General features: G+C 39.1%; 1 protein-coding gene across 2 annotated transcripts in view; it reads left to right on the forward strand.

Annotated features, from left to right (window-relative positions):
* The window catches only part of ABCA5 (ATP binding cassette subfamily A member 5), a 477,891-nt gene extending 459,043 nt beyond the window's left edge, over positions 1–18,848 (forward strand). For both annotated transcript variants that reach the window (XM_053707235.1, XM_053707226.1), the window contains exons 36-39: positions 12,701–12,850; positions 16,664–16,743; positions 18,033–18,088; positions 18,303–18,848. In XM_053707235.1, the coding sequence (XP_053563210.1) occupies positions 12,701–12,850; positions 16,664–16,743; positions 18,033–18,088; positions 18,303–18,407 (391 nt within the window). In that variant the 3' untranslated portion in view covers positions 18,408–18,848. The remainder of the gene's footprint in view (positions 1–12,700; positions 12,851–16,663; positions 16,744–18,032; positions 18,089–18,302) is intronic.
* Positions 18,849–19,100: the final 252 nt, after the last annotated feature.

A 19,100-nucleotide genomic window follows, 5' to 3' on the forward strand; every position in this document is an offset into this window, starting at 1 on the left:
AGCCTACAATTGGGTAATATAGTAATACCTCTGATAGGCAATGGGAATGCAACAGTATAAAAACCGGAAATTAATCTCCACTGAGGATAGGGGGAGATATGCCTTGAGCGTACAGAGGGTGTATATAGTGTGAAAGAATGTGACCTTAATGGTACCTTTGTGAAAAAGACAATCTAGGTGGGAGAATTCCCTACTAAATTTAGGGACTAGTGACACTAATCAATTACTGTGTCAAAGATATGCGCAGACCGAATAAAACCAAAAAAAAATTTTTGTGAATATATAGTAAAACCAAACCCATAGTCAAAGTGTATGTGATCCAAACAAGTGTGAGCAATCTCACAGTAGATAGTTTATGTCAAGTCGTGATTCAAATGTTATGTGTAGTAGTTTCTCCAAGTTTTATGTGTAGTAGTTTCTTTAAACGATAAACCAAACGATAAACCAAATACAGCGTTGCTGCAGGGGTTATTCCTTCTGCCAAAAAGAAATAAATAATAGTGTAGATTGTTTACAATAAGCTGAATATCAGAATATCACTCACCAGTCATTTTAAGGTTTACTGTCCCTTTGAGTTAGGCAAAGTCACTGATAGAGTACAACACTATACCTGATGCACATAGAAACGGGACAACTGTAGTCACCCCACAAGCATAAAAAACAGTAAGGTCCACAGCTCCTTTTCTTTGAAGAAAACTTGTCTTTATTCAGGCATCTTTCAACAATGCACACAAAAAGAAAACAAGCGTTATTCCCTTAATCATGCTTATCCACCTTACCTGTATACAGTTAAAACACATTTTTTAGTTATCATCATTATATTAACTTAGGGGGTGTTAGGTTAGGGGTTTAGATGTTAGTGGGTTATTTTGCATGGGGGGCTGGCGATTTTGGGGTTAATAGTATAGAAGCTTAGTTTGGGGTGTGGTGGTTTAGCGGTTAATAGTGTAAAGAGGTCATTTGCGATGTGAGGGGTGGCAGTTTAGGGGTTCATAGTTTTAGCACAACTGTTTCCACCGGACAAACACTATGAGGCCTATTTATCAAAGGTCTGTCGGACCTGATCCAACAGTGCGGATCAGGTCCGACAGACATCGCTGAATGCAGAGAGCAATAGGCTCTTCGTATTCAGCATTGCACCAGCATCTCTTGTGAGCTGCTGGTGCAACGCCGCCCCCTGCAGACTCGCGGCCTATTGGCCGCCAGCAGGGTGGTGTCAGTCAACTCAATTGTACTCGATCGTGTTGAATTGTGGCGATCTCTGTCCGTTTTATCAGAGCAGGCGGACAGGTTATGGAGCAGCGGTCTTTAGACCGCTGCTCCATAACTTGCGTTTCTGGAGAGTCTGAAGACTTGCCAGAAACACAGGCCCTCAAGCTCCATTCGGAGCGGTAAATGTGATTGCGTTTGAGCGATCGCATTTATTTTCAACTTGTAATATGAGCATATATTACCGCTCAACACTACCCATAGAAAATATGGGGATCGTAAATTAACGCAAGTTCACACAAAACAAATTTGCAGTAATTTTGACAGCGCTTCACTTGTAATATGGATTTGAGTGTAAAGAACACTGCAATCTCGTTTATGCTCCTCGCGCTAACTATAGTGCTCCAATGATTATACAAACAAATATTATATTAGAGATTAATCCATTAGGCGTAGTTGCATATACCTGCAATAGTAGAAAACTAGCAGAAATTCAAACATAACTATTATAATTAAGGCATATGTAAAACTAAATAACTGGACCATCTGTGTGACTCTATAGGAAAAAAAAATCCCAATTTAGGGCTAGATTACAAATGGCGCGTTAACAGTTACACGCAAGCGATAAGGGGTTTATTGCAGCTATTTACACACGTCAGGTTTTCCGCTCGTATTACAAGTTGAAAGTAATTGAGCGCAATTGAAGATAATGCGTGTCGGGTTAGTGCACCTCAAAGCTATGGTTAACTGTTTCGTTACACAAAAAAACTAAAATAAAAAAATAAAAAAAATACATTACAAAGTACAGTTACAATCATAATAACACCATCTAATAAAATATATTTAAAAAAAATATTGCACAAAAAAGTAGTAAAGGCTCAAAGATATCAGGTGTCAGGTGTTATAAAAAAAAGGCAGGCAAAGGGCATTAACATTCAGATACATATGTATTTAAGTATTTATATGTGATTATGCAGTTAAGTAGATGAAAATATGTAAAATCATATTTATGCAATATTCATATTTAACAAAGTCTTATCCTATGTATTTACTGTAAATATTTCCTATTCCAATGTTCTGCACATAGCAGAATATGTTCTATGTATTTATAAATAGATATTCCTATATATATATATATATCTGTATATATCTATATATATTTATATATATATATATATATATATATATATATATATATATATATATATATATATATATACAGTATCTCACAAAAGTGAGTACACCCCCACATTTTTGTAAATATTTTATTATATATTTTCATGTGACAACACTGAAGAAATTACAGTTTGCTACAATGTAAAGTAGTGATTGTACAGCCTGTATAACAGTGTAAATTTGTTGTCCCCTCAAAATAACTCAGCACACAGCCATTAATGTCTTAACCATTGGCAACAAAATTGAGTACACCCCTAAGTGGAAATATGCAAATTGGGCCCAATTAGCCATTTTTCCTCCCCAGTGTCATGTGACTCGTTAATGTTACAAGGTCTCAAGTGTGATTGGGGAGCAGGTGTGTTAAATTTGGTGTTATCGCACTCACACTCTCTCATACTGGTCACTGGAAGTTCAACATGGCACCTCATGGCAAAGAACTCTCTGAGGATCTGAAAAAAAGAATTGTTGCTCTACATAAAGATGGCCTAGGCTATAAGAAGTTTGCCAAGACCCTGAAACTGCGCTGCAGCACAGTGGGCAAGACCATACAGCGGTTTCACAGGACAGGTTCCACTCAGAACAGGCCTCGCCATGGTTGACCAAAGAATTAAGTGCACATGCTCAGCGCCATATCCAGAGCTTATCTTTGGGAAATAGACGTATGAGTGCTGCCAGCATTGCTGCAGAGGGGTGGGGAAGGGGTCAGCCTGTCAGTGCTCAGACCATACGCCGCACACTGCATCAAATTGGTCTGCATGGCTGTCGTCCCAGAAGGAAGCCTCTTCTAAAGATGATGCACAAGAAAGCTTGCAAACAGTTTGCTGAAGACAAGTAGACTAAGGACATGTGTGGCGGCAACCAGGTGAGGAGTACAAAGACAAGTGTGTCTTGCCTACAGTCATGCATGGTGGTGGGAGTGTCATGGTCTGGGCCTGCATGAGTGCTGCAGGCACTGGGGAGCTACAATCATTGAGGGAACCATGAATGCCAACATGTACTGTGACATACTAAAGCAGAGCATGATCCCCTCCCTTCGAAGACTGGGCCGCAGGGCAGTATTCCAACATGATAACGACCCCAAACATACCTCTAAGACTTCCACTGCCTTGCTAAAGAAGCTGAGGGTAAAGGTGATGGACTGGCTAAGCATGTCTCCAGACCTAAACCCTATTGAGCATCTGTTGGGCATCTTCAAACGGAAGGTGGGGGAGCACAAGGTCTCTAACATCCACCAGCTCGGTGATGTTGTCATGGAGGAGTGGAAGAGGACTCCAGTGGCAACCTTTGAAGCTCTGGTGAACTCCATGCCCAAGAGGGTTAAGGCAGTGCTGGAAAATAATGGTGGCCACACAAAATATTGACACTTTGGGCCCAATTTGGATATTTCCACTTAGGGGTGTACTCACTTTTGTTGCCAATGGTTTAGACATTAATGGCTGTGTGTTACGTTATTTTGAGGGGACAGCAAATTTACACTGTTATACAGGCTGTACACTCACTAATTTACATTGTATAAAGTGTAATTTTTTCAGTGTTGTCACATGAAAAGATATAATAAAATATTTACAAAAATGTCAGGGGTGTACTAACTTTTGTGAGATACTGAATATATATTTGTGCAAAAAAAACAGATATATGTTGAAATATGTATTTATGAAAAGGCAAACTTCTCCAATGGACAGAAAGCAGACACACACAAACACAAAAACACAGGCACACACACATACAAACACTCAGACACACATAAAAACACACTCAGATGCATACATAAACACTCGGAAACACACCCAGACACACACACAAAAACACTCAGACACACACAAACACTTAGACACACACACAAAAACACTCAGACACACACACATACAAAAACACTCAGACACACACACACAAAAAACACTCAGACACACACACAAAAAAACTCTGACACACACACAAAAACACACACACACAAAAACACTCAGACACACACAAACACTTAGACACACACACACAAAAACACTCAGACACATAAACACACACAAAAACACTCAGACACACACACAAAAACACTCAGGCACACACACAAAACACTCAGACACACACACAAAAACACTCAGGCACACACACAAAAACACTCAGGCACACACACACAAAAACACTCAGATACACACACAAAAACACTCAGACACACACACACAAAAACACTCAGATACACACACAAAAACTCAGACACAAACAACATACAAAATATGTAAACTGCACTACATTAATTATAAAGCTCATGCCTAGAGCTGCTCCCTGGCTCAGCAGTGCATCAAATGAAAGTTAAACAGTGCACTCTAAAAATAAATCACTAAAGAAAAGGTTTAGGCGTGCAAACTTTGAAAATTCTGCTCTCTGACTCTGTTCCAAGTCTGTCAGTGCATAGCCCCGGGCCGCGTGCCTACCGCTTCTTATGGCCAATCACCTCTGCACTCTGCCCCCCCCCCCACCTCTTCAGTGTGTACTTAGTGTACCATCGCTGAGCAGTGAGCACAGATAGGCAGGCAGGTTTAGGCTAGCAGCGCAACTTCGCAAGCCCCACGGTGCACCCACAACATTCATAGTGAAATTGGGCATTGGAGGAGCAAGCTACAAACAAACAAAAGCAGCCGGGAAAACTATTTGTGGAAATTGCGGCGCGGGCTCAAGGGGCAAAAAAATTAAGTGTGTCTACAGTCCCACTAATGTTCACAACTGCTGGCCCCTCTAATAAAAAATTATATGCATCTCTACATTGTATTTCTTTGAATTTCAATAAAAATTAAAAAAAATTTTTGCTGGTGGTGTCACCCCCTGGAGGGTGTCACCCGGGTGTGGTCCGCACCCCCCTAGTGACGCCAAAGCATTTCAATCGAGTTGAGGTCTGGACTTTAACTGGGCCATTGAAAAACCTTTATTCTTGTCTCTTTAACCCCTTAACGACCGAGGACGTGCAGGGTACGTCCTCAAAAAAAAGGCAGTTAATGCCTGAGGACGTACCCTGCACGTCCTCGGTGTGGAAAGCAGCTGGAAGCGATCCTGTTTGCTTCCAGCTGCTTTCCGGTTATTGCAGTGATGCCTCGATATGGAGGCATCCTGCAATAACCTTTTGAAGCCATCCGGTGCAGAGAGAGCCACTCTGTGGCCCTCTCTGCACCGGAGATCGGTGGCTTCCTTCGTTGGTGGGTGGGAGCATTACCGGGAGGCGGGTGGCGGCCATCGATGGCCCTGGAGATGTGGAGGGGGGCGGGATCGTGGGCGGGGATGCCCGGGGGCGCGCACGGACGCGCGCGCGTGCACGGGAGGGCGGGGGCGGGCGCGTGCACGGGGAGGGAGCGGGTGGGAACCGCTACACTACAGAAAAAGGTGCAATCAGTTTAAAAAAACTGTAGAAAAAAAACAATCAATGAGGTGGTTGGGGTTTGTGGTGGTGGTGGGGGGGGGTTTGGGGAAGCTACACTACAGAAAAAAAAAAACTTAAGAAAAAAAAGCACTTTTTTGTATAAGCTGGGTACTGGCAGACAGCTGCCAGTACCCAAGATGGCCCCAATAAGGCAGATAGGGAAGGTTACAAAGCTGTTTTGGGGGGGATCAGGGAGGTTGGAGGCTAAGGGGGGTCCTATACAGCAGAATAATTATTATTTTAAAAAAAAAAAAAAACCTATACCCCCCAAAAAGCTTTTATTTTAGTACTGGCAGACTTTCTGCCAGTACTTAAGATGGCGGGGACAATTGTGGGGTGGGGGAGGGAAGGGAGCTGTTTGGGAGGGATCAGGGGGTCTGATGTGTCAGGTGGGAGGCTGATCTCTACACTAAAGCTAAAATTAACCCTGCAAGCTCCCTACAAACTTCCTAATTAACCCCTTCACTGCTAGCCATAATACACGTGTGATGCGCAGCAGCATTTTGCGGCCTTCTAATTACCAGAAAGCAACACCAAAGTCATATATATCTGCTATTTCTGAACAAAGGGGATCCCAGAGAAGCATTTACAACCATTTGTGCCATAATTGCACAAGCTGTTTGTAAATGATTTCAGTGAGAATCCTAAAATTGTGAAAAATTTAACGTTTTTTTTTTATTTGATCGCATTTGGCGGTGAAATGGTGGCATGAAATATACCAAAATGGGCCTAGATCATTACTTTGGGTTGTCTACTACACTACACTAAAGCTAAAATTAACCATACAAGCTCCCTACAAGCTCCCTAATTAACCCCTGCACTGCTGGGCATAATACACGTGTGGTGCGCAGCGGCATTTAGCGGCCTTCTAATTACCAAAAAGCAATGCCAAAGCCATATATGTCTGCTATTTCTGAACAAAGGGGATCCCAGAGAAGCATTTACAACCATTTGTGCCATAATTGCACAATCTGTTTGTAAATAATTTCAGTGAGAAACCGAAAGTTTGTGAAAAAATTTGTGAAAAAGTGAACGATATTTTGTATTTGATCGCATTTGGCGGTGAAATGGTGGCATGAAATATACCAAAATTGGCCTAGATTAATACTTTGGGATGTCTTCTAAAAAAAAATATATACATGTCAATAGATATTCAGGGATTCCTGAAAGATATTAGTGTTCCAATGTAACTAGCGCTAATTTTGAAAAAAAGTAGTTTGGAAATAGCAAAATGCTACTTGTATTTATGGCCCTATAGCTTTCAAAAAAAGCAAAGAACATGTAAATATTAGGTATTTCTAAACTCAGGACAAAATTTAGAAACTATTTAGCATGTTTTTTTTTTGGTGGTTGTAGATGTGTAACAGATTTTGGGGGTCAAAGTTAAAAAAAGTGTGTTTTTTTCCATTTTTTCCTCATATTTTATAATTTTTTTTATAGTAAATTATAAGATATGATGAAAATAATGGTATTTTTAGAAAGTTAATTTAATGGCGAGAAAAACGGTATATAATATGTGTGGGTACAGTAAATGAGTAAGAGGGAAATTACAGCTAAACACAAACACCGCAAAAATGTAAAAATAGCCTTGGTCCCAAACGGACAGAAAATGGAAAAGTGCTGTGGTCATTAAGGGGTTAAGCCTTTCTGTTGTAGATTTGCTGGTGTTCTTGGGATCATTGCCCTGTTGCATGACCAATTTCGGCCAAGCTTTAGCTGTAGGACAGATGGCCTCACATTTGACTCTAGAATACTTTGGTATACAGAGGTGTTCATGGTTGACTCAATGACTGCAAGGTGCCCAGGTCCTGTGGCTGCAAATCAAGCCCAATTCATCACCCCTCCACCACTGTGCTTGAAAGTTGGTATGAGGTTCTTGTGCTGATATGCTGTGTTTGGTTTTTGCCAAACATGGCGGTGTGCATTATGGCCAAACATCTCCACTTTGGTCTCATCTGTCCAAAGGACATTGTTCCAGAAGTCTTGGGCTTTGTTCAGGTGCAACTTTGCAAACCTACGCCATTCTGCCATGTTCTTTCTCCTGGCAACCCTTCCAAACCATAATTGTTCAGTCTTTTTCTAATTGTACTGTCATGAACTTTAACATTTAACATGCTAACTGAGGACCGTAGAGTCTGAGATGTAACACTTGTTTTTTTGTTTTTTTTCCAATTTCTCTGAGCATTGCATGGTCTGACCTTGGGGTGAATTTGCTGGGACGTCCATTCCTGGGAAGATTAGCAACTGTCTTAAATGTTTTCCACTTGTGAATAATCGTTCTCACTGTAGAATGATGGACTTTAAATTGTTTCGAAATGGCCTTATAACCCTTCCCAGAGTCATGGGCAGCAACAATTGCTTCTCTAAGACTATTGCTTCTCTAAGACTAACACACGCCTGAATGCTCCTGACAAACTTCGGTTTTTATAGAGATGGTCACAAGGACAATTGATTAGCAGCGCCTGGGGGTCGATCCGATAAAAATCGTCGCCCGCAAAAGTCGGCGACGCCAATATTTGCGCGGGTTTGGTATCCTATATACGGCGTAACCTAGAAGTTACGCGCGTATATTTCTGCCGTCGCCCGTAGTTTTTTGGGCCATAGGCAGGTATACCAAACCCGCGCAATTTGGTATCCAATATACAGCGTAAGGACTTTCGTGGCGAAAATGGAGAAATCTTACTCCATTTTCACCTCGCCACAAAAAGCAGCCGTAAGAAGCCTTACGCTGACTATTGGAGCCCCGTAACTCCCTAAACTGGCTGCTAAATAAACCTAACACCTAACGCATGCGCAATGTCTATCTCCCTGTCAACCGCGATCTGCTAAATAAAACCTAACACCTAACGCATGCGCAATGTCTATCTCCCTGTCAACCGCGATCTGCTAAATAAAACCTAACACCTAACGCATGCGCAATGTCTATCTCCCTGTCAACCGCGATCCCCCGCCGCAATCCCTAATAAAGTATTTAACCCCTAAACCGCCGCCATCTACATAAACTAACCCCCTACTGTGAGCCCCTAAAACCGCCACCATCTAACTGATCTATCCCCTAATGTGAACCCCTAAAACCGCCACCATCTAACTGATCTATCCCCTAATGTGAACCCCTTACACCGCCGCCATCTATATTAAAATTATTAACCCCTAATTTAATCTACCTACCCCGCCGCCAGCTATATTATCTATATTAACCCTAAGTATATTATAGTTAATATAGTTATTACATTATATATATTAACTATATTAACCCTAATTATATTAGGGTTAATATAGTTAATATAGTTACTATAGTATTTATATTAACTATATTAACTCTATCTAACCCTAACACCCCTAACTAAATTCTTATTAAATAAATCTAATTCATATTATAAACTAAAATATTCCTATTTAAATCTAAATACTTACCTATAAAATAAACCCTAAGATAGCTACAATATAATTAATAATTACATTATAGCTATGTTAGGGTTTATATTTATTTTACAGGTAAATTGTTAATTATTTTAACTAGGTATAATAGCTATTACATAGTTATTAACTATTTAATAGCTACCTAGTTAAAATAATTACCCAATTACCTGTAAAATAAATCCTAACCTAAGTTACAAATACACCTACACTATCAATAAATTAAATAAACTACAAATATCTATCTAAAAATACAATTAAATAAACTAAACTAAATTACAAAAAAAACAACACTAAATTACAAAAAATAAAAAAAAGATTACAAGATTTTTAAGCTAATTACACCTATTCTAAGCCCCCTAATAAAATAATAAAGCCCCCCAAAATAAAAAAATTCCCTACCCTATTCTAAATTAAAAAAAGTTCAAAGCTCTTTTACCTTACCAGCCCTTAAAAGGGCCTTTTGTGGGGGCATGCCCCAAAGAAAACTGCTCTTTTGCCTGCAAAAAAAAACACAATACCACCCCCCAACATTACAACATTACAACCCACCACCCACATACCCCTAATCTAACCCAAACCCCCCTTAAATAAACCTAACACTACCCCCCTGAAGATCTCCCTACCTTGTATTCACCCAGCCGGGCCGAACTCCTCATCCGATCCAGGCGATGTGTTCCAGCAAGCGGCAGTGAAGTCTTCTTCCATCCGGGCGATGTCTTGAAGCAAGCGGCAGAGAGTCTTCTTCCATCGGCGATGTCTTCAAGCAAATCGGCATCTTCAATCTTCTTCAATCTTCTTTCTTCGCTCCTCCGCCGCGGAGCATCCTTCCGGCACGACGACTTCCCGACGAATGAGGTTCCTTTAAATGACATCATCCAAGATGGCGTCCGCCGAATTCCGATTGGCTTATAGGATTCTATCAGCCAATCGGATTGAACTTGAATCTGATTGGCTGATTCAATCAGATTTTTCTACCTTAATTCCGATTGGCTGATAGAATCCTATCAGCCAATCAGAGTTCGGCGGACACCATCTTGGATGACGTCATTTAAAGGAACCTCATTCGTCGGGAAGTCGTCGTGCCGGAAGGATGCTCCGCGGCGGAGGAGCGAAGAAAGAAGATTGAAGATGCCGATTTGCTTGAAGACATCGCCGATGGAAGAAGACTCTCTGCCGCTTGCTTCAAGACATCGCCCGGATGGAAGAAGACTTAACTGCCGCTTGCTGGAACACATCGCCTGGATCGGATGAGGAGTTCGGCCCGGCTGGGTGAATACAAGGTAGGGAGATCTTCAGGGGGGTAGTGTTAGGTTTATTTAAGGGGGGTTTGGGTTAGATTAGGGGTATGTGGGTGGTGGGTTGTAATGTTGGGGGTGGTATTGTGTTTTTTTTTGCAGGCAAAAGAGCAATTTTCTTTGGGGCATGCCCCCACAAAAGGCCCTTTTAAGGGCTGGTAAGGTAAAAGAGCTTTGAACTTTTTTTAATTTAGAATAGGGTAGGGAATTTTTTTATTTTGGGGGGCTTTATTATTTTATTAGGGGGCTTAGAATAGGTGTAATTAGCTTAAAAATCTTGTAATCTTTTTTTTATTTTTTGTAATTTAGTGTTGTTTTTTTTTGTAATTTAGTTTAGTTTATTTAATTGTATTTTTAGATAGATATTTGTAGTTTATTTAATTTATTGATAGTGTAGGTGTATTTGTAACTTAGGTTAGGATTTATTTTACAGGTAATTGGGTAATTATTTTAACTAGGTAGCTATTAAATAGTTAATAACTATTTAATAGCTATTATACCTAGTTAAAATAATTAACAATTTACCTGTAAAATAAATATAAACCCTAACATAGCTATAATGTAATTATTAATTCTATTGTAGCTATCTTAGGGTTTATTTTATAGGTAAGTATTTAGATTTAAATAGGAACATTTTAATTAATAATATTAATATTAGATTTATTTTAATAAGAGTTTAGTTAGGGATGTTAGAGTTAGATAGGGTTATTATACTTTATATATATATAATATAATAACGATATTACCTATATTAACCCTAATATAATTAGGGTTAATATAGTTAATATATATAATATAATAACTATATTAACCCTAATATAATTAGGGTTAATATAGTTAATATATATAATATAATAACTATATTAACCCTAATATAATTAGGGTTAATATAGTTAATATAGCTGGCGGCGGTGTAGGGGGATTAGATTAGGGGTTAATACATTTATTATAGGTGGCCGCGGTGTAGGGGGATGTAGATTGTAGGCAAAAGAGCAGTTTACTTTGTGACAAAGCCCCGCCAAAAGCCCTTTTAAGGGCTGGCAAAAGAGCTGAATTCTTTGGGGCATGCCCCGCAAAAAGCCCTTTAAAGGGCTGGCAAAAGAGCTGTTACTTTGGGGCAATGCCACGCAAAAAGCCCTTTTCAAGGCTATTTGTAGGGTTAGACTTAGGTTTAGTGGTAGGGATAGTTTAGTATTTTAGGGGTTAAATAATTTAATATAGATGGCGGCGGGGTAGGGGGTTAGATTAGGGGTTAATAATTTTAAAATAGATAGCGGCGGGGTAGGGGCTCACTTTAGGGGGTTATAGATTTAATATAGCTGGCGGCGGTTTAGGGGTTAATAACTTTATTAGGTAGCGGCGGGCTCCGGGAGCGGCGGTTTAGGGGTTAATACATATTTTATGGTTATGATAGTGAGGGGGGATAGCGGATAGAGGGTTAGACGTGTCGGGCTATGTTAGGGAGGCGTGTTAGACAGTTCGGGTGATTTAGACTTTAGTCAGGTTTTGTAGGCGCCGGCAGTTTCTAACGTGCCGTAAGTCACTGGCGACGCCAGAAATTTGTACTTGCGCAGATTTCTGGACATCGCTGGTTTATCCGACTTACGGCACGTTAGCATCTGACGGCGCCATATATGGGATAGCTCGAGTTGCGAGCTGAAACTGCGGGCGACGCGGGTTCCCTCGCTTGCGCCGCAAACTACGATCTATATCGGATCGCGCCCCTGACTGCTACTTAGCCTCTTTATTCCTATGGAAGCAGTAAGGGTGTACTTAGTTTTCACACATGTCTTCTCTATTTTGGCTTTATTTTTGTTAATTCATGATACAGTGTAATATGTCATGTGTTGTTGTTCATCTGAGGTTGTATTTACCTAATGTTAAGACCTGCTAAGGACCAAATGATTGTTATGTCCTGTTGTGTAAAACCATAGAATTCAAAGAGGGTTTACTTTCTTTTTCACATGACTATAAATATTGTATATACATATTGTATATACAGTGTTTTCCATTTTAAGCTCTTTTAAACAGTTCCCATCTCCATTTGTATTGTCAAGTCCCTGATAATCTTATCTGTATCTTTATTGTATTACTATGTATCATGTATTGTGCTCCCCATAGTGCTGCTGACTGTAATGGTGCATTACAAAATAAATGTAATAGTAATAATAATCTTTTAATTATATATTAAAAGGTATATTGGCTCAGTACAGCACTTAAAGAGCAAGTTTGGCCGCCACTTCTCGTTGGACATGAAACTTGAAACAGAAGCTGGGATTCAGAAACTTGAACTTCTTCACAAGGAAGTCCTCGAACTCTTCCCCAATGCAACCCGCCTGGAGAGGTAATTTTACATACCAAAATTACATCTGTATACATTATATAGACCATAAATATGGGGTGGAGTGTTGCTAATAAAACAAAAGAGTGCACTACTGATACACAAATAAACTATAAGACTCCTGGATATATACAATGAGTGTTTAGTGTTGTTGTTAAAGGAATAGTCTATTCAAAATTAAACTTTAAGGATTCAGATAGAGAATACAATTTTAAACAACTTTCTAATTTACTCCTGTTATACATTTTTCTTCATTCTCTTGGTAACTTTATTTGAAAAAGCAATAATGTAAGTTTAGGAGCCGGCCCATATTTGGTTCAGCACCTTGGTAGCACTTTCTGTTTGGTGTCTAAATGTAGCTACCAATCAGCAAGCGCTACCCAGGTGCTGAATCAAAACTGGGCCGGCTCCTAAGCTTACATTCAAATAAAGATACCAAGAGAACAAAGAAAAATTGATAATAGGAGTAAATTAAAAAGTTGCTTAAAATTGCATGCTCTATCTGAATCATGAAAGTTTAATTTTGACTAGACTATTCCTTTAAGCTTACACTTCTTCCGCTGAGTGAAAAATAAGTAGAGCTGTACTATATGCAGGGGTCTTATATTTTATACTATTGTTTAAAAGTACCAATTAGGATATAAAATAATATTGAAGGTACTGTATGTACCATGGAGTAGTATCAAAACCATCATCAATAAGTGGAGAATATATGGAACCACAGAAACGTTGCAAAGATCAGGACAAACCTCCAAAGTTGATGAGAGGATGTGGATACAAATCAGGGAGGCTACCAAGAGGCCAACAGCAACACCAAAGGAGCTAAAGAAATATCTAGCAGGTACCTGTCACTTCTTGCATGTGACTACCATCTCTCATATTCTGCACATGTCTGTGCTATGGGCCAGAGTGGCAAGACGGAAACCCTTTCTTACTAAAAGGAACATCCAAGCCCATCTAAATTAAGTTTCATTCAGTCACCCCAAACCACATGGGGAAATGTGCTATGGTCTAACGAGACAAAGGTTGAACTGTCTAAATTGTAAACTAAATGTTTAGCGCAAAGCCAGTAAAGCTCATCATCCAAGGAGCACCATATTGACCTTGAAGCATGTTGGTGGAAGCATAATTCTTTGGTGCTGCTTCTCTTCAGCTCGGTCAGGGGCTTTTGTCAAGATAGATGGGATAATGAAAAGCTCCAAATATCAAGTAAGATTGGCACAAAACCTACTAGCCTCTGTCAGAAAGCTGAAGATAAAGAGGAATTTCACATTCCAACAAGACAGTGACCAAAACCATACATCCAAATCAACCAAGGCATGGCTTCAGAAAAGGAAAATCAAAGTCTTGGAATAGCCCAGTTACAGCCCAGACTTCAACCCTATTGAAAACCTATGGAATGACCTAAAGAGAGCTGTCCTTGGGAGATTCTCTTGTAATTTGAAGGAACTTGAGTTTTTTTTTGCAAAGAAGAGTGGGATAAAATTCCAAAGTTTAGAAGTGCAGTTAATAGAGACTTACTCACAAAGACTTGCTGCTGTAATAAATGCAAAAGGTGCTTCCACAAAATATTAGTTGGTTGGGGTGTGTAGACTTATGCGATCGTGGGGCAATCAAGGTTTTTTTTTTTTAATTTAAAATGTTCTTAGTAATTAACTATTTGTTTTTTCTCCCTAGATTCTAGTTTGTTGGATCACATTACAGATGGGAAAAGTCTGACATGTACATTGTTGTTATTTCTGTCTTTACAATTTAAAAGCGTACACTTTCTTAAGGGTGTGTGGACTTTTATATACACTGTTCACACATATATATGTATACCTTGAATCCTTTTCAAGTCTAACACCTTGTCAAATCCCTTTAAATCATTATTAAAACTTGTTTTCAATAATAAAATTTAATTTTACATTTAATATGTGTAAATACAAATAAAATACTATGGGCTAGATTACAAGAGGAGCACAAATTGGCCCGTTTACGGGCTCACGATAAATAACCAGCCATTATAAGTGGCTGTTTATTGCTACCGCAAGCTTGCGCTAGCAATTAGCACTCCAAAAATTTACCAGATGTCAGACCTCTGGTTCATTTTTAAAATGTCCTCCAATTGCCCCCAAAATTAAGTGTGTAGTGACTTTACAAAAATAAAAAATATTTTAGCTTTTTTTTAAACTGCACTAAGCAGCTTTTAGTTGTTAAAAGTGGCGGGTTTTAGAAAAAAAAAAAAGGCACTGAAAAGTGCCTTTACATTGCGGTCAACGGGGAACTATGTGTTCCCTGTAAATATATGCATAAATATATTTATGCGTTTATATGTGTATATACACATACAAACACTTAAATATATATGTATTTAAGTATATATTGTTAATATATGCTGACCGTTCGCTGTGCTAGGTTCCTTTTCAAGAATATGGAAGCTGCTTACATGCAATGCGAACGCAAGGTCACGTTCGCATTGCAGCTAACTTGTAATACCAGCGCACATTTGCGTGCACTGGTATTACTAAGTGGAGCACAAATATTCCTTTTGCAAAAGTAATTTTTTTTCCGCTCCACTTGTAATCTAGCCCGAAAGGAGCTTGACGGCCCGTGTTTCTGGCGAGTCTTCAGCAGGCGGACAGACATCGCCGGAAATCAACCCAATCGAGTACGATCGGGTTGATTGACACCCCCTGCTGGCGGCCGATTGGCCGCGAGTCTGCAGGGGGCGGCGTTGCACCAGCAGCTCTTGTGAGCTGCTGGTGCAATGCTGAATATGGAGAGCGTATTGCTCTCCGTATTCAGCGAGGTCTGGCGGACCTGATCCGCACTGTTGGATCAGTTCCGCCAGACCTTGTTAAATAGAGGCCATTATGTCAAGTCCCCAAAAGAGTAAACATTTTCTGCTCTGTTTTCTGTTGCGCTCAAGTACACAACTAAACTCTATAATATTGCTTCCTGCACTGTCCATAAAACAGTATGGGGCACGCTACAAAAATGTCAACTGCGTTCATTATCTCAGGTTAATAATTTTTACCATCGACTTGTAATACAAGATTGTGCACTATTCATAGGGGTCAATTTATTAAATGCCTGGAGGACATGATTCGCTGTAGCGAATCATGTCCGCCCGGCATCACTAAATGCCAACAGCATATGCTGTCGCCATTTAACATTGCACAAGCATTTCTGGTAAAATGCTTTTGCAATTCTGCCACCTGCACATTTGCGGCCAATCGGCTGCTAGCAGGTGGTGTCAATCATCTAATCGTATCTGATCTGGATGATTGCAGTCCGCCACCTAAAAGGGGACAGAGAAGTTAAGGAGCAGTGGTCTTAAGACTACTGCTTCTTAACTTCTGTTTCCGGTGAGCCCGAAACTACAGGGGTAGATAGCAGCATCTGCGGCTTATTAAATCTACCCCATACTGTGAGTTTGAGTGCAAGATAATCCAGCCCATAATTTGTATATTGGTCTCCGTTCAGAGGGAAAACAAATTCATGAGAAGAAGCTGCAGAAAAGTTATTCTATTCCATTGCAGGTGCTGAGATGTTGGGCTGGCGAATGAACACCAGACTTTAGTACTTAAAATACTGCAATAAGATACATAAATACAATGATTCTCTGGCTATTTATCATAGCTTGACCAATTCATTTAGTTTAAACCAAAAAAAAGTTTGTTTATAACTTCCTTACAAGCATCAAGTATGTTAAGTTAGTGGTATTATCTGACCTGCAAACTCACCTTTCCAGACTTTGTGCAGCCCACAAAGCCACTGTGCAAGAACATTATGCAATACGTGCTATATTATTATATTGTCCCTGTCTTTCAGCTTTGCATCATTGTTGTCTTATAAAGTTCCTAAAGAAGATGTACGCTCTCTCTCTGAATCATTCTCAAAACTTGAACAAGGTAAAATTGTCAATTATATTTGAAAATGTAACATAGTTTGCTACTGTTTTTCTTGATATTGATATAAAGACCTAATTTTACTAATATGATAGATTGATCTTCATTGTTATAACCCATTCATATTATGTTATTTAAAGGAACATGAAACCCAAGTTTTTCCTTTCATGTTTCAGATAGAGCATGCAATTTTAAGCAACATTCTAATATACTTCTATTATCAAATTTGCATTGTTCTCTTGGTATCTGTTGTTGAAAAGCAGGGACATAAGCTCAGCATGCAGATGTATAGAGCACTAGATGGCAGCATTATTTCCTGCCATATACTGCCCCAGACACCTACCCAGGTATTCAACAAAAAATACAGTGAGATCAAAGCAAATTAGAAGAAAGGATTGCTGAATTAGGTATGTTAAAATCTTATACACATTATTGAAACCAGAACCAGACGCTGATCCAATTAGCAGTGCTATTTGCTTATCTGTGTTGGGTGACAAGCGCTGCTGATTGGATCAGTGGCGGGTTCTACTCGGGACCAGCAGTGCACCGCGGTTCCCAAGCGGCCGTTCTACTGTTTGTTTAATCCTTTTGAGAGGGTAGAGTAGGGTTGATAGTTGTAAAATGACATGTTCTAATGGATTAGAGCATGTAATTGTTCGATTATAATTGTCATTTCAGTCTTCTATTGTCCTGGCACACAAGGTGATGGTGTAGGTTGGCCCTATTTCATGTCCTGTATCATGGAGGAACACTGAGTGAAAGCACATGGATTCCCTTCCTTGTTGGCTTGGTGCCCCTATGTGGTCCACTTTTGCCTTTTATTTTTCTCTTCCACATTCACTTCCTTCACTTGATAAACATTAAAACTAGAGGAGGGGGAAGTTGGCAGGAGGTAAATCTATAGATGAATACTTTCATGTTTGCTCCTTTCTCCAAGTGGTGGCTTGATATTAAAGGGACACTGAGCTTTCCATGGTCTGAACCAAAAAAATAGCTTAGATGCCTTCTTTTTTCAAATAAAGAAAGCAAGAGAACAAAGAAAAATTGATAATAGGAGTAAATTAGATAGTTGCTTAAATTTGTATGCTCTATCTGAATCATGAAAGAAAAAAAATGGGTTCAGTGTCCCTTTAAACCAATTATTATGAATCATCTCCTGGTTCATTTTTAATAAAAAATAAGTAACAATGGTGAAAAAAGTACTTTAATTTTGTTGCACGAAAAAGCTGTTTTTGTTGCAGTGTTAAAAACATTTTCTTTTTTTTAAGTTTAAAATGTTTTTGCTTTTACAGTAAAACGTGCTTTTAACATTGAGGACTATAGTTTCTCTCAGTCTACACTGGAACAGGTACGTTATAATTGTAAAATATTACCGTATTTACTCATGACAAACACTTTCAAGAAGCACACCCAAGAAAGTTTAATGTTGACTTCATTATTTCTTTAAAATATACATATCTTGGGAACCAAACATAAATACAAAAATATTTTGTGTTACATGGTCTGTCTAAAAGTTCTGAAGAAAATAAGGCAAATCATATAATCTGAACATTCTGTTGCAGGTATTTCTTGAACTTGCTAAAGAGCAGGAAGAGGAAGACAATATTACTACAATGAATAGCACCCTTTGGTGGGAGAGAAGACTAGAAGACACAGTTGTCTTCTAAACACTGGTATTTCCAGCAACATTAGTGTGATAACTAGTCTATATAATGCTATGATCAGCTCCCTACCACAGGAACAAGCATCGTGATCTACAAGGAATGTTACTCTGCCTGTCAAGAGAGACTGCACAGGAAGAAATTAAGGAGAGGAAAACACTCTCTGACAACTTCCTTCGTACTTCTGCTTCTGTAAATACAATTATTTAAGTTATTTTATAGGCAGACCCTTGAAAAAACTTGCTAACAGGCAACAGGTTCAGAAGATATTAATATTTAAGTTAATGGAAATAATGTGTACAGAATATGCACTATTTCACAAAATACAAAAGGGAATGTTTGTTTCATCCGTATCATCATTATTGAATGTTCTTTACCATTAGTTACATTTTATGTTCTATTACTTAGACATCATACTCCATTAAAATATTATAAAGTTAATTAAAATGTGTGGAACATTATTAACGCCCCATAGGAATTAATCACCTATCTCAACTGGTCAAAGTTTCATTATTAAATGAAGTGATTCATGGCGAGTGTAAAAAAAAAAACCCAACAACTCCATTTTTTTGTGTGGAGGGTTGAGTCATAACACACTTCTGTAATAGCTACCGAGAATAGTTCTCCAAGGGGCAATAGCAGTAATCTCTTGATAGTCTGCTTGTTCTGAAGCATAAATAATGATCTATCAAATTGTGC

This window comes from Bombina bombina, chromosome 1, assembly GCF_027579735.1.
Source record: "Bombina bombina isolate aBomBom1 chromosome 1, aBomBom1.pri, whole genome shotgun sequence".
Classification (NCBI taxonomy): Eukaryota; Metazoa; Chordata; class Amphibia; order Anura; family Bombinatoridae; genus Bombina; species Bombina bombina.